The following is a 14,702-nucleotide window of genomic DNA, read 5'->3' as shown; positions in this document are numbered from 1 at the left end:
GAGCTTTCCTGTTTTTAGTACTGATAATGTTTTTTTTTCTCTTACACACTTGACACTTCTGTACGATCTGCAGTCAGAAATGTTGTAAGCTTAAAATCAATACGTTATCTAAAAGTATGCGAAAATTGTGCCTTCCGATCTTAAGTTTATTTACAATAGAGCTTCACAGTAAATCAGTGATGCCTACACACCGTAACCAAACTCATCTCGGAATGTTAAATATTGTTTTGTTTTCAGCTGTATCGAAGTTTTTCTTTGAAATCAAAATCAGTAAGTTCCCAAATCCCTACACGGAAAATAATAAAAAGGTAAAATTTACCGAGTTAGCAAAGGTGAACGCTCGTGAAAGCCAAAAAGGTAACTTCTACCTCTTCGAGGTGAAACTCACCTCACAGTGAGGTAAAATTTACCTGAATCGAGGTTTGAAAAAAGGTACAATTCACCGAGAAAAAAGGTGAATCCAAAAAAGGTAAATCTTACCTCGTAGCGAGGTGAATTGAGCTGGATAAAAAAGTATAATTCACCTAGAAAAAAAGGTAAATCCAAATAAGGTAAAACTTACCTCGTAGCGAGGTGTAATTGACCTGGATTGAGCCAAACAAAACGGTACAATTCTTCTAAAAAAAAGTAACTATTCGCCGAACCGAACATTGAGGTTAAGCTGTTTTGTCATTCTAGGAACAAGTTTTGCTTTGTGCCTAATATGTGAAAATCGGAATAGAATGGTAAGTGTTCTTAAATATCATTTAGTTGTGCTGGTTCTCGTCATAATACTATTGATTTTGTTTCAGATCGGCCCATAGAGCTTTGAGGTGTATTCCACGTCATCCTCCAGCCGAACCTGGCCGGATTAGTCGAACGGAGGAGGCCATGAATGTACGCAACGCAGGTGGATTCAGCGGCCATAGCGGCTCAGAAGAACGCGAAGCCGAATTACCAGTCCCTAGGGGCCGTTCACATACCACGTGGACAACTTAGGGGGGGGGGGGGGAGGGGGGTATGGAAATGTCCACGCTTGTCCGCGGAGAGGGGGGTAGGGGTTTGGGTCATGTCCATGTGGACATACTTTTTTTCAAACTATTTTCTAAAGGTGAATAAAAATTAAGATGTTTAAATCAAAATCTTAAAATGGCATACCTTTCCAGTTCAAGTTTAAACAATAAGTAGCTACTTGAAAGCAAGTGATAAATATGATGATTAAGAAAAAAAAAATTTATATCAGACAATTTTTATTCGGTTTTACAAATTAAGCCATTTCTATAACAAAAGGCATAAAGTGGTGTTTTCTAACTGTCAAATTATAGGTATTTAAAATAAAAACTTTTTCAAATTTGTCCACGTGGACATCCGGGGAGGGGGCTAGGGGTTTGCCAAATATCCACGCTTGTCCACGGAGGGGGAGGAGGGGGTCAAAAATCTCATTTTTCTGTCCACGTGGTATCTGAACGGCCCCCTATTTATCTCCAATAAATATAATTTTTGATAGAATTTTGTATTTTTTTTATTCTTATTTAAGAAACCAATCAAACCAACCAGCATTTACCTTTTAAATCAGTAAATGGGAAAACGGTATTATTTACTATTTTGCTAGGTGAACGCGAAAAAGGTAAAATATACCTTTTTGCTAGGTGAATTGAAAAAAGGTATAATTTACCTTTTTACTTGGTAAATGAAAAAAAGGTAAAATTTACCTCGAAAGAGGGGTGGAAAAAATTCACCTCGTAAAAAGGTAAATTTTACCTTTTTTTTATTTTCCGTGTAAAATAGTCAAAATCAGAATCTTTGCAATTCACATGTTATAAAAAGGAAACTACACGCTCACGATTGCGCAGTCTGTTAAAGTAAGTGTCAGTAGTTCGTTTACTCTGGAGATCAATTCATCATACAAGTATTCATGTATCCTACGCGATCCTATCGCTTTTATATGATTTCTTTTTCTGCTCTTCAAATTGTTATTGAAATTATTGAAATTGCTATTAGAACAAATACTATCAATTCTCGTTTCTCCTTTTGAAATATCAATATCCGATTTTTTCTTTGAAGTATGCTAATCAATGAATGTATTTGAATCTACTCTGAACCGCAATATACTTTTTTTTTGTTAATCAAATTCCTCACAGGGCTTGAATCTAATGAGGTCCAGTACACATAAACAAAACCTCATTTTTCATTTGTCCCAGTTATTTACCTCTAATATTTCAGTGCTTTCAACTAAATCTACGAATGGTTCTTAGAACCTGAGTCAGTTTTCAGATGCACAACGATCGCATCTGAAAAAACCTTATAGGTCCGTGTTTAAATAAACACATTCAACAGACTTTTAAGTCCCGTGCCTGACAATGAAGCAGCACATTCATCCCGACCAATTTGGTCCGTGTTTTCATTTTTAAGAAACACATCTAGCGGACTCCTAGGGTCCCGTGCCTGACAATGCAGCACATTCATCCCGACCAATTCGGCCCGTGTTTCTTAACAAACACATTCAGCGAACTCCTGGAGTCCCGTGCCTGACAAAACAGCACATTTATCCCGACCATTTTGGCCCGTGTTGTTTCTGCATTCAGTAATCAGTCATAAAGACCCGTGCTAAGCACATTCAATCAACCTCCAACGAGATTCATGTTCTACAACATTTACCAACACCTCTTAAATATTTCAAAGCCATCCGTAGCTCTCTTTTCCAGTCATAGAGACCCGTGCCAAGCACATTCAAATCAACCTCTGCGAGGTCCATATTATACAGCATATTTCAAACATTTTTTCAATACTTAATTTTTTTTTTTTACTATATCTTTGTGCAAAGGATTATGCAAATTTTTAATCCAACCGTATGAAACTCACTTCATATATTCCTTGAGTTTTTTTTTATTTTTTATTTTTTTCAATTATAGTCGTTTTAATTTCTTTGTGTCATTCGCGACTTTTTTTTATATCTTTTCGCTATTGTTGACTTGGTTTTAAATTTTCGACAACCAAATCGTAAGATAATTCTCAAATGAAAAGGAATTATGAAATCCAAAACTAAACTTTCGATGATTCAGAATTTTATTGTAGCAATTATATCACTTCTTGGTTATTGAACTTATTACGAAAATATTCATAGTTGATTACTTTTTTTCATAAATTTCTATATGCCATTTCACTTCACATTTGTAAATCTACAAACGAGATAGTTTATTTATTATTATTATTATTTTTTTTTTAAATACACACAAACATTACATTGAAGTATTCTGATGGGAAACTCACTCAAATAAATTAAACTATTCTTAGTTCATAATCTTTTTTCCATGTAAGTAAAATTTCCAGCAGCCATCCATCAGGTCCACTTAAATCTTGAGGAGTTAAGAAATGATTGATCTTCAATAGCGTTCTTATTTCTGTCGAATAAAACCTTCCTATCAGAATGAACAACTTCAGTTTGTTGGAATAAATATATTTAATTAATAATTTACGTATAATATTTAGAATCAGAATGCTCCATTCAGAAACAAAGCTTTCCGATCAACTCGTTAACCCCGGACTGAGTCACCCAGGTTATGTAAATAGAATAGATTTCATTCATCTTAAAGAATTTTATTTCGGCATGTTGGATCATATTGGTCTTAGCCGTCCCATAGCGGACAAGCAAATAAAAATAGAATATTAATTTGGTAAATCCGGAAAACCGGTCATATAAATTTTGTTATCTACCTACGCATCACTTGAATGCAATGAACCTTTTCGTCCGACTGATTTATTTCGAGGCTAGAACAAGAAACCTCTTCACTGCTGAACGGTGTCGCAATTCTCCGGAGCTCACGGATATTTCGTCCGTTTCGTGGCATTTGTATTCCTTCTTACCTTTTATTGGATCCCATCCTCGTCGCCAGTTTGTGGCACTTCGGACATAGAGAAACCCGTCGCACTTCATGATTCTCGCACTTTACGTTCAACATTCCCCAAATCTATACTTTGTTGTTGATACCTGACTCCATGTTGTGTTCTTCCAAGATCACGGTGTATCCATCATTTTGATGTAGTAGAGCAGGGTATCACAGGAATCATTCATAGCAGCTTTCACAGATTGAACAAGTCGTTCCCAGGCCCCACCCATGTGGGGTGCTCCGGGTGGGATGAAGGTCCAACTTGTAGAACTTGACGTAAATGTTTCCGACAGTCCCTGGCTTATCTGCGTTCTTAGAACTCGTTCGGCACATTGGAAATTGGTTCCACTGTCGCTAAAAAACTCACGAGGCGAACCTCGGCGACCAACGAACCGACGGATGGTGGAAATACATGATGCAGTCGTCAACGTGTACGCGATCTCCAAGTGCACGGCGCGCGTAGTTAGGCATGTAAAAAGGGCCACCCATCGCTTGACGGCTGACCTTCCTACTCTGACCAGCAGCGGTCCGAAATAGTCAACGCCAGTGTACGTGAATGCTCTTTTGTGATGAGCCAGACGGGCAGCTGGAAGAGGTGCCATGGGTGGAATAACCGGGCGTGCGCGTTTTAGTTTGCACAGTGCACAGTTGTGGCTTATCTTTTTAACCGCTACTCGCAATCTGGGGATTTCGAAAATTTGGCGCATTTCGTTCACTATCGTTTCGAAATTTCTGTGTTGATAGATTCGATGGTAGTGTTCTATTAGAAGCTTTGTTACATAATGTTTGCTAGGTAAGATGATAGGATAACGCGTATCGTGATGGATATTAGTCACCGCTCGTATCCTGCTACACTGTCTTAGCACGCCACGCTCGTCCAAGAATGGTGCAAGCTTGTAGATTGCACTATGCTTGCCTACCGTAGGTGGATGTCCGTCGTCCTTTGGGCCATGTTCTAAACGATAGATTTCGTCGCCATAAACTTCTCTTTGTACTAATTTCCAGATGGTTTCTTCTGCTGCTCTTAGCTCCGGCTGCTGAGGATGGCCTACTATTTTGCTTTGGTTTTTCAGTTTCGCCAGGTACCGTAGGACGTAAGCCACTGTTCTTTGCAAGAAACCCCATGTTGAAAATTGAGTAAAATCGATGATACTTATTACCTCGACACTGTGGTGATTAAGTAGAGTTGACCGTATCTCTTGCGTTGTTGGAGGTATGTCTTCGGTAAGGCGTGGCCACTCCTGTTCAGGAAGCTGTAGAAAGACTGGCCCGCTGAACCACAAACTATTTCTACTGAAGTATGGCCCACTTCCCCATTTCGTGGCTTCGTCTGCGGGGTTGGATTTGGAGGGCCCCAACGCCAATCATTGCTGGTGGAGAAATCAAGAATCTCGGCAACTCTGTGGGAAACAAATGGACGATAATTGCGAGGATCAGACTTGATCCATGCTAGAGCTGTTCTCGAATCGGTCCACATAGTGGATCGTGATTGTTTAATTCTATGGTTTTTTTCACAAATTCCAAAGTTCGAACTCCTAATAGGCAGGCTTGTAATTCTAACCGTGGGATGGACCACGGTTTAAGTGGGGCGACTTTTGACTTCGCAGTGACTAAGCAACATTGTGCTGAATTTAGTTTGCTTTTAGTTCGGAGGTAAACGGCACATGCGTACGCTGTTTCACTGGCGTCGACGAAAACATGAAACTCGCAATCATGATAAGTTTCTTCGGTGGCTTCTGGGAAGTAGCATCTAGGTACTCGCACAGTGGATATAAATTCGATCATTTTAATCCATTTAGTCCATTTTTCGTAGATTTCGTCGCTAGCTTGATTATCCCAGTCGGTTCCAGCTCTCCACAAATCTTGAATTAAAACCTTGCCGTGTATTATAAATGGGGCCAAGATGCCTAGTGGATCAAAAAGTGTCATAACGCATCGGAGGATCTGGCGTTTAGTTGGTCGTGTTTCATTTTCTAGCATGGTAGTTACCTCTTTGCTCATTTGGGTGGAGAAGCCGAGTTCGTCTTCCGAGGGATTCCACAGCATCCCCAAAACCCTTTCAATTTTAGAACCTTCTGTGAGATCTAGATGCTTTTCGTTGACTAGTGAGTTTTCACCAAGCTGATCGAGTACTTGTGAATAATTGGAGCGCCAGTTGTGAAGATGGAAACCAGCGCTGTTTTGAATTTCGCGCATTTCACGGGCTACTCGAACCGCGTCTGCTTCGGTTCCAAAGCTTGATAAATAGTCGTCAACATAGGTGTCATTGGTAATTGCCTGAGATGCCAGAGGAAATAATTCAGCATGTAGTTCTGCGTTACGATTTTTGATGAATTGTGCGGTGGCTGGGGAGCAGGTTCTACCAAATGTGGCGACATCCATTAAATATATATCAGGTTTCTCCGACGGTTGCGAACGCCAAAGGAAACGTTGAGAATGTTTGTCTTCTTGGCGGATCAGGACTTGATGGAACATTTCCTTCACATCGGTCGTTATGGCCACCCGGTACTGGCGGAATCCAAACAGCACAGCTGGTAATGTGGCTAACTGGTCCGGCCCTTTCAGTAGCTTACTGTTCAGTGACACCCCGTCAACTTTGGCTGCCGCGTCCCATATCACACGAATCTTACCAGGTTTTTTAGGATTTTTGACGGCGCCTAGCGGAAGATACCAAATTCTTCGTGGGTCCGCGGATTCCAATTCTGTCTGGGAAGCCACATGTGCGTACCCCTTTTTTACGTATTCACCTATTTGTCGATGTAGGCTTTCTTTCAATTCTGGGTCTCGTTTCATCCGGCGTTCCAGGCATTCCAATCTCCTCACTGCCATCGGGTAGCTGTCCGGAAACTCGACGAAATCCGATTTCCACAGAAGGGGTGACTCGAAGCGGTTCCCGACACGTCTGGTAAACGTTTCTAGAAGCATTAAGGCTCGCTGATCTTCTTTTGATGCAGGTATCTCGGATTGCGGGTTTGCGCTTTCAACTACGAAGAACCTCTTTACTGACTCGTGCAGATCCTCGTCGCATGAGCATTCGCATACGTGAAGATTGTGTGTTACGTTACTTTGATCGCATCGTTGGCCGTACACACACCAGCCGAGTCGTGTCTTTACGGCGACTGGTCCGGCAGTTTTCCCCTCTTTAGTTTTCAGAGGCAGAGAGAGATGAAGGTTGTCTATGCCTATGAGGATACTAGGCTTGGCATTTTGATAACTCCTTAGAGGTATCCCTTTTAGATGCGGGTGATGTTTTATTGCTTCTTCCACTAGAAAGCTTTGTGTGGGAAGCCCCAGGTGCTTCACGGTTCTAGCACACATCGATTGCTTTCGTTTATGATCTATACCGGAAATTTCAAACGAAACCATTTGGGACTCATGTTCGATTCGTGATGTTTCGGCTGTCCAACGTAGGCATAAAGGTTTTGTGGTTCCTATGATGCCCAACTTTTCGACCAGATCGCCTTCCATTAAAGTTAAGTCTGAGCCTTCGTCGCAGAAGGCAAACACGTCTATGCTTCCTTTTGCTCCATACAGCGTCACGGGCACTATTCGGAAAAGTGTTGGTGATTCTAGTAGTTGATGTGTTAAGATGTGCGATGGGGCTTCCATTTTCGATTCCTTAGGAGAATGCAGCAGAGGGTGGTGACGATGGTCACAGCCGTCTACCTCGCATCGCTTTTTTCCCCAACAGGGTCTCCGGCAATTTTGGCATATGCCTAGAGCGCGCACTTTCTGCCATCTTCCGTCAACCGTAAGTGATTTGAATTGATCGCACTCGCGTACACGATGTCCAGATTTATTACAGATCACGCAAGTGTTTTCAATGGTTTTTGGGCGATTCTGATCAGCGTCGAAGTTTTCCGGATCCATGGTTCCTTCCGCATGTGAATTCAAGAACCCTTTCTGCTTTGCGTTATCTCGAGAGACGGTTCTTCGATAGTCGGGTTCATATGTAACGACACTTGACGCATCAGTCGCCACTGCTGACATGTAGTCACCGAATGTTTTTAGGTTGACTGCCGAATAGTCGCGTTTGTACCTAGCCCACAGCATCTTCTGCTCCGTTGGAAGCTTGGCAACGAGCTCCTGGAGAAGCGAGAGGTTAGATAAATGATCCGTTGCGTCGGCTGCTTCTATGTGGTAACATAGTTCCTGTACGGCAGTCCCGAACTCGATGAGGCCTTCTAATTTGTCCGATTTCGGAGCCGGTATGGTTCGAACCTTATGAAGAAGGGCATTGATAAGCAGTTCTGGTCTACCGTAGCGTGTATGTAGAGCTTCTATGACGTGAGATACTCCTGATGGCAGCAGCAACCGGCTACGTACTGCATTGAGGGCCGGACCTTTCAGGCATCTCTGTAGACGAAGCATATTTTCGCCATCCGTAAAACCGCAGGCCTCGGTGGTGTACTTATAGTGAGAGATGAAGATGGGCCATTCGGCTGGGTCCCCGGTGAATGTAGGTAAATCGCGAGCCAGAGACTGTCGTGCTGTTAACTGCTGCTGAGTAGGAAGACTGCTCATTGGTACTGACGCTTGATGTGATACGAATTTTGAATGACTCGGAAGCTGAGACGAAATAGGTATTTCAAGCGGCAGTTCTGTTCGCGACTGGCAACCTGCAACCTCCTCATAATATTGAGTTTGAGGTGCATTAGATTCATCAAAAGGGGGAATTAGATTGATCTCATTTCTTTCTACCAGGCCGCCACTATTGGTGGGCACCTGGTTCCGTGGGTTATTTTCATTGGTCGTGGTGACATGTCTCGGAACGTTGTTTTTTATGGGCTCTAACGTAGAACGCAGCTGTTGGTTCGGAGTTGTTTCAGTACCCCGAGGATCAAATTCCTTACTGAAGTTACACATTTCTCTAAGACTTAGATGAAGGGAGTTCACTTGCTCTTGCAGCTGTTTGAGTTGTTCGGTCGGTCGGTCCGGAATTCCCTGCAGGCGTTCCAAAATTCTCGCTAGTTCCGAAACTGTTTTCGATTGTAAAGATGTGAAATCCCTGCTTCGAGTCGTAGATGGGATTTGTTGAGCATTTGTTGATAGTGACAGCGCCCCACGGGCCATTGACGGTGCTAGCGTTTGCACCGGCTGATAGGATGGCATCACAGTAGGGGGATTAGACGAGGAAGGTACTTTTGACGTGGATGGAGGCGCATTGTACACCGGGTCGGAAGATTGTTGTACTATGTCAAATCTTTTCGCCATGAGCTGAATTGGTTGTGGTACTGTCAACGCCGTAGACGGAGCGATTTCTTTGGGATTTTTCTCCTTCATTGCAGAGGCAGGAATATCGTTCATCCACTGCCTAACACGTTGTTCAGCTCGAAGTCCGCTGCGCCTGGTACGATTGCTCTGTGATTCCTCGAGTGCCAAACTACTATCTAGTAATTGCTGTTCCTCTTCAAGGTGTTTTCTTCGTAGCTCCAGATCAACACGAGCCCGTTCCAACTCCTGTTTCTCCCTTAACTTGGATAAACTTTCAGCAAACTCGGAAACTGATCGACTGGCTTGGCTGTTCCTTGTCGAATTCGCAATGTCAGGCGTGCGGCATCCAGGGCACACCCACGCCACATCTTTGACCGATTCATCGACGTTAGCACAAGAATAATGCCACCACACGTCGCAGGAATCACACTGGACCATATCTTCCGCCGAGTCCGGTCGAGGACAATTTACGCAATGGTACTCTTCGTTGTCAGCATTCTGGAATGTGGACATTTTGATTGACCCGTAGCGTTCCGCCAATTGATATTTTGAAGTTTGTTACGAGACAAAAAAAGGGCGAGCACTGCTTTCGATAGCGTTTATTAACCGCTTCAAACTGCGGGAAAAACAGAGTAATTAGCGCATTCAAAAAAAGGAAAAATTGTGGTAACTCACATATCAGTTGCGCTTTGTTAAATGGATTGAGCCTGTGGGAAATAAAAACTGTTCCGTAGTACGTTGTATGCGAACGAACTCGACTGTAAATACATTTATTATTAAATGATGATAATGTAAACAATCTCTTATGAACTTACAAATAAGTTTCGCCGTTTACCCTAAGCTCTAGCTCTGGCAACCCTAAACCGTCGGATATCACCGGCTATTTGAAGCTAATGGACGAAAATCATATTTATCTTCGGGTAAATAAAAAGTACACTTGCGTACTTACGCTTTTTCTTTCCTACCGCTCTAATTGAGCTCAACCCGGTACACCTAACCGGAGCAACCGAACGGTCACTCAAACTATCAAAGGAAATACAATATTTTAGTGGCAAATTGCGCAGTAAGGAATTTCTATCACCTAACCTCTTCCGACTCACAAACCCGCGAGCACTCAAATCACGCGCAACTAGCCAAATAGATTCCACCTACTATAACAAAATACATTAAAGAATGATCGGAACAACTAGTAATCAATACATACGGTTTTCTCTAAAAACTATTCACTAAAAACTAACTAACTGCCAGGTCAGGAAAAAACGTGTCGCAGTTTCGATCAATTTTCTAACAATGACAATTCCTTTTCGGCGCCAACGCGTTGACGTTTGTCCGATCCCGTACCAAGGTTGCCAGTTCTACTAACACCCCAACCCGTAACGTCGTAGTCAATCGACTTTACTCTCCTCCTGCACGTCCAACAGAGCAACCTTTACCGCTGGTCTTTGAAGAGTAGATCCGTCGCAAGTCTCCACGTCGACCTTGTGAACTTGTCCGTCTCGTCCTGGATAAGTCCTCACCACCTTACCTCGGAGCCATCCGTTGCGCACGGACTCGTCTACGATGACCACTAGATCGCCGACCTTCAGCGGCCGCGTTTCCGCGAACCATTTCGTCCTGCAGGCTATAGTAGGTAGGTAAGCTTGCACCCAGCGCTTCCAAAACTGGTTTGTTAAATGTTGAATAACCTTCCAGTTTGGTCGAAGAGGTGTAACATCGTCAATTGGTACCCTTGGTGGTTTGCTGTCCTCGCCGGAACTTAGCCAAAGGAAATGATTTGGAGTCAGCACTTCTTCGTTGGGATCCTCCAGCGGCACGAACGTCAGCGGATGGGAGTTGACTATCAATTCTGCTTCCGAGAGCAATGTTCGCAGTCCTTCATCGTCTAGCCTTTGATGGTGCGAGAGAGTCTTGAACGCCTCCTTCACGGACCGGACTTTCCTCTCCCAAACCCCGCCCATATGGGGGGCAGAAGGGGGGTTGAAGTGCCATTGTGTATGGCTGTTGGTAAAGTAGCTCGCTAACTCCTTATTGATTGCATTAGTTTCTTCTTCCAACTCTCGGGCTGCCCCGCGGAAGTTCGTCCCATTGTCGCTGAATATCTCTTGAGGAGGACCATGCTTAGCGACAAACCGCCGAATTGCCATCCTGCAGGATTCTGCCGATAAAGAATGCACCACTTCTAGGTGCAACGCCCTCACCGAGAGGCAGGTGAAAAACGCGACCCACCTTTTTTCGTCGCTACGTCCTCGTTTGACCAGCAGTGGTCCGAAGTAGTCCAGCCCTGTGAAGGTGAACGGTCGTACATAGGGTTTAACCCTGGGCTGGGGGAGTGGGGCCATTTTTGGAGCCTGTGGTCTAGCCAGATAAACACGACACCACATGCAGCTTTTAATCGCCTTCTTCACGCTGGCTCTCATCCGGGGGATGTAGTAACGCTGCTTGAGCTCGTTCAGTACAGTCTCGGTATTGGCATGGCCGTACTTTTGGTGAAATCGCAGGATCAAAAGAGTGGTGACATGATGATCTCTTGGTATTATCACAGGATTTCGAAAGTCGAACGAATAATAAGCCGCTTGAGGGTCGATTCTGCTCGCCATCCGGAGAACACCGGACTCATCGATCACCGGTGATAGCTTCGCTAGGACACTTCCCTTGCCGATACGCTTCCACTGCTTCGATGAAAGCTCAGAACTGCTTCTAAGCGCTTGAATTTCTTCCGCGAACACCTGTCGCTGCACAGCCCGCCAAATGGCTGCTTCCGCCGACACATAATCATCACGATTCAGATCACCACAGGATTCACTAGATTCCACCGGATCCCGTTTGAAGCGCTTAAAGCGGTGCGCAAAATGATACAGGTTAGCAATTCGGTTGAGTAGACCACCACACCGCGAGCAATTTTCCATGTTAACTACAAAATTATCTCCAGTAGTCACCCCAACCCGTTTCAGAACATGTTTGGAGTGCGACTGCCAACTAGGTATCTCAAAACCAGCTGATCGGTTGACCAGATTCACTTCCAAAGCTACTATTATTGTCTCTTCAATGGTGTCACGGCTCGCAAGGAAATCGTCAACATATGTGTTGTCAACGATTGCTTCAGCAGCTTCCGGATAACGATCTTTATGTTCCTGGGCGTTTCCATTCTTAGCAAACTGTGCTGAACACGAGGAGCACATTGCCCCGAACGTTGCGACGTCCATGTACACGTCGAGCGCAGCTTCTGAATTCTCCTGATACAAATATCGTTGTGCGTTTCTATCTGCCGGACGAATAATCAACTGGAACATCTCCCTTATGTCCCCAGCGATGGCATACTGTTTCTGTCGGAATTGGCAGAGGACAGATAGAAGGGGCTTCACCAAATCCGGACCTTTCAAAAGCTGGGAGCTCAGAAAGATTCCTCCATACGTAGCCGCAGCATCCCAGAATACACGCACCTTTGTTAACTTGCTCGGATGTCGCACTGCGCTGATTGGCAGGTGCCAAATCTTTCCGTCGTCACTGTTGCGGAGCTCGTCTGACGTTGCTTTGTGAACGTACCTCTTGTGTAGACAATCGTTCATTTGTTTGTCAATATTAGTTTTCAGTTCGGGATCTTTCAGCAAGCGCTTTTCAAAACAACCGCGTCGACGTACTGCCTTGGTAAATTTGTTCGGAAAAACCGGCTCATCGCTTTTCCAAAGCAATCCAGTTTGGAACTTTCCGGATGGTATATGAACTGTCGTTTTTTCGAGCAATCTTCTGGCCCGTCGATCTTCGTCGGATTCGGGTGGATTCAATCCGGATATCGCCAGGTTTTCGAATTCAAGATACTGCTGGACCGGTTCATGGAGCTCGCGGTTATTGGATCTCTCGCAGACATGAACGAAAGCACTACCTATCGTCTCAGGTGCTCGTCTTCCACCGAATATTGCCCATCCGAGGCGAAATTTAGCAGCAATAGGTTCTCCTCCGGATCTTTCTCTCTTCTTCAAAGCTAAGTTGAGCTGGGCATTGTCGACACCGATAAGAATTCGTGGCACGGCCGTCCGGTAGCTGCTGATGGGAAGTCCTCTCAGATGGGGGAATTGGTTCGAGAGACTCTCATAATCCAGGCTCTGCTTCGGTAATTCCAAGCTCTCAACGGTTCTTACGTTCGCCAGCTGATGGATGCGATTGTTCGAAGCACCCGAGATACCTATCTCGACCTTACGAGAGTTACTTTCACTTCTCGTGACGTTACTAGTCCACTGCAAGCAAAGCGGAATTCTTTCGCCCACCAAGCCCAGTTCGTCGATAAGTTCGTCTTCGACCAGCGTCAGGTCGGATCCGTCATCCAGAAAAGCAAATGTGGACACCGACTTCCCGTTCGCGTGAAGAGTCACGGGAAGTATTTTGAAGAAAGTGGTGCCTTGCTGGTGTTGATGATGGGCAGTTACCGATACCGAAGATTCCGATCCTTGACTCTTGAGTGTCGAACAACTTCCTGGATGTAGCAGTTTATGGTGGGGCTCAGGGCATCCATTGATCCCGCAAGGCTGCTTGTTTCGGCAAGGCCACCTTCCATGCGGCGCCAGACAACGCTTACACATATCCGTTTCACTGATGAACCTCAGCTTCTCTTCGAGCGGCAACGTTTCGAACTGCTTACAAGTTCGGACTCTGTGCGTTGTACTTTTGCACATCAGGCACGGCTTTAGCACCGGAGTAACTTTCGAAGCCGGTGGTCCAGGCGCTGAGGACACGGAGGCGGAATGTGCGTTCAAATAAACTGGCTTCTCCTTTCTCACAACACCTTTTGTGGCTTTTTCATTCAGACCAACATCCGACGTCAATTTCACCTTGCATGCCGCTGTTCGATAAGCCGACACAAACGCACAGAAATCGCCAAGCGATGGTTCCGGAAGAGCTGCTAACTTCATACCCCATTGTAGCTGCAAGTCGGGTGGAAGCTTAGCAACAAGCTCTGCCAGCAATAGTGGATTGTCCAAATGGGTGTTCAGTTTCGCTGACTGCATGTACGTCACCATGTTGCGTACCTCTCTGCCGAACGTCACAAGCGTCTCCAATTTCGTCACAGACGGCTGAGCGGTTTTCCGGATCTTGGATAGCAGACAGTATACAATTTGGTCTGGCCTTCCACACTCGGCTCGTAGGATGTCGATAATTTCCGGGATTGCATCCGGCAGCGTTAGAATATTCTGAACCTTTTCGCGAGCGCTACCAACAAGACTTTTCTGTAGCCTAGCAAGGTTCTCGTCGGGTTGTATGCCACACATGGCCGTTGTCGATTCAAATGCACTCAAGAACATGGGCCACTCGAGTGGGTCCCCGGAAAACTTGGGGAGGTCTCTAGAGACAACTTGACGCGCCGCCAGTTGCTGTGGCGTAATCATGCGACCTGTAGCATGAGGAAATCCTTTACCCAGATCTGCTGACACTGTTGGTGGAACTGTAGGCGGGTGCTGCTCGGATGCTTGCCAAGCACACGGCTGTACATTCAAACCAAAGTTCGGATGCCTGACTGGGTTGTTGATAAAGACTCCTCCCTGAGGGTGCGCAAACTGATAATCAGCACCAGATGACGGCATGTCAGGAATATTTGGAAAATACATCGTCCCGTAGGGGTTATTCATCACT

The 14,702-nt window shown here is 44.8% G+C and overlaps 1 protein-coding gene across 1 annotated transcript; it reads right to left on the bottom strand.

Annotated features, from left to right (window-relative positions):
* Positions 1 to 3,994: 3,994 nt before the first annotated feature.
* Positions 3,995 to 9,593, bottom strand: LOC129738331 (uncharacterized). Its single transcript, XM_055729517.1, has 3 exons — positions 5,428 to 9,593; positions 5,027 to 5,266; positions 3,995 to 4,973 (listed from the first exon to the last, which is right to left on the bottom strand). The coding sequence occupies exons 1-3, from the start codon at positions 9,591 to 9,593 to the stop codon at positions 3,995 to 3,997; spliced, it is 5,385 nt and encodes a 1,794-aa protein (XP_055585492.1).
* Between the last annotated feature and the right edge of the window lie 5,109 nt (positions 9,594 to 14,702).

Source organism: Uranotaenia lowii, chromosome 1 (assembly GCF_029784155.1).
Source record: "Uranotaenia lowii strain MFRU-FL chromosome 1, ASM2978415v1, whole genome shotgun sequence".
NCBI lineage: Eukaryota > Metazoa > Arthropoda > Insecta > Diptera > Culicidae > Uranotaenia > Uranotaenia lowii.
This window is presented reverse-complemented; position numbering and strand designations above follow the sequence as displayed.

What these genes read in the sequence shown, in the direction of transcription:
- LOC129738331 (XM_055729517.1), bottom strand. Translation starts at nt 9,593, where the DNA reads ATGTCCACATTCCAGAATGCTGACAACGAAGAGTACCATTGCGTAAAT. An exon ending in AAACCGTGGTCCATCCCACG is followed by an intron (nt 5,267 to 5,427) that starts GTTAGAATTACA and finishes TGTTTCCCACAG; the next exon opens with AGTTGCCGAGATTCTTGATT. An exon ending in TTAATCACCACAGTGTCGAG is followed by an intron (nt 4,974 to 5,026) that starts GTAATAAGTATC and finishes TTTCTTGCAAAG; the next exon opens with AACAGTGGCTTACGTCCTAC.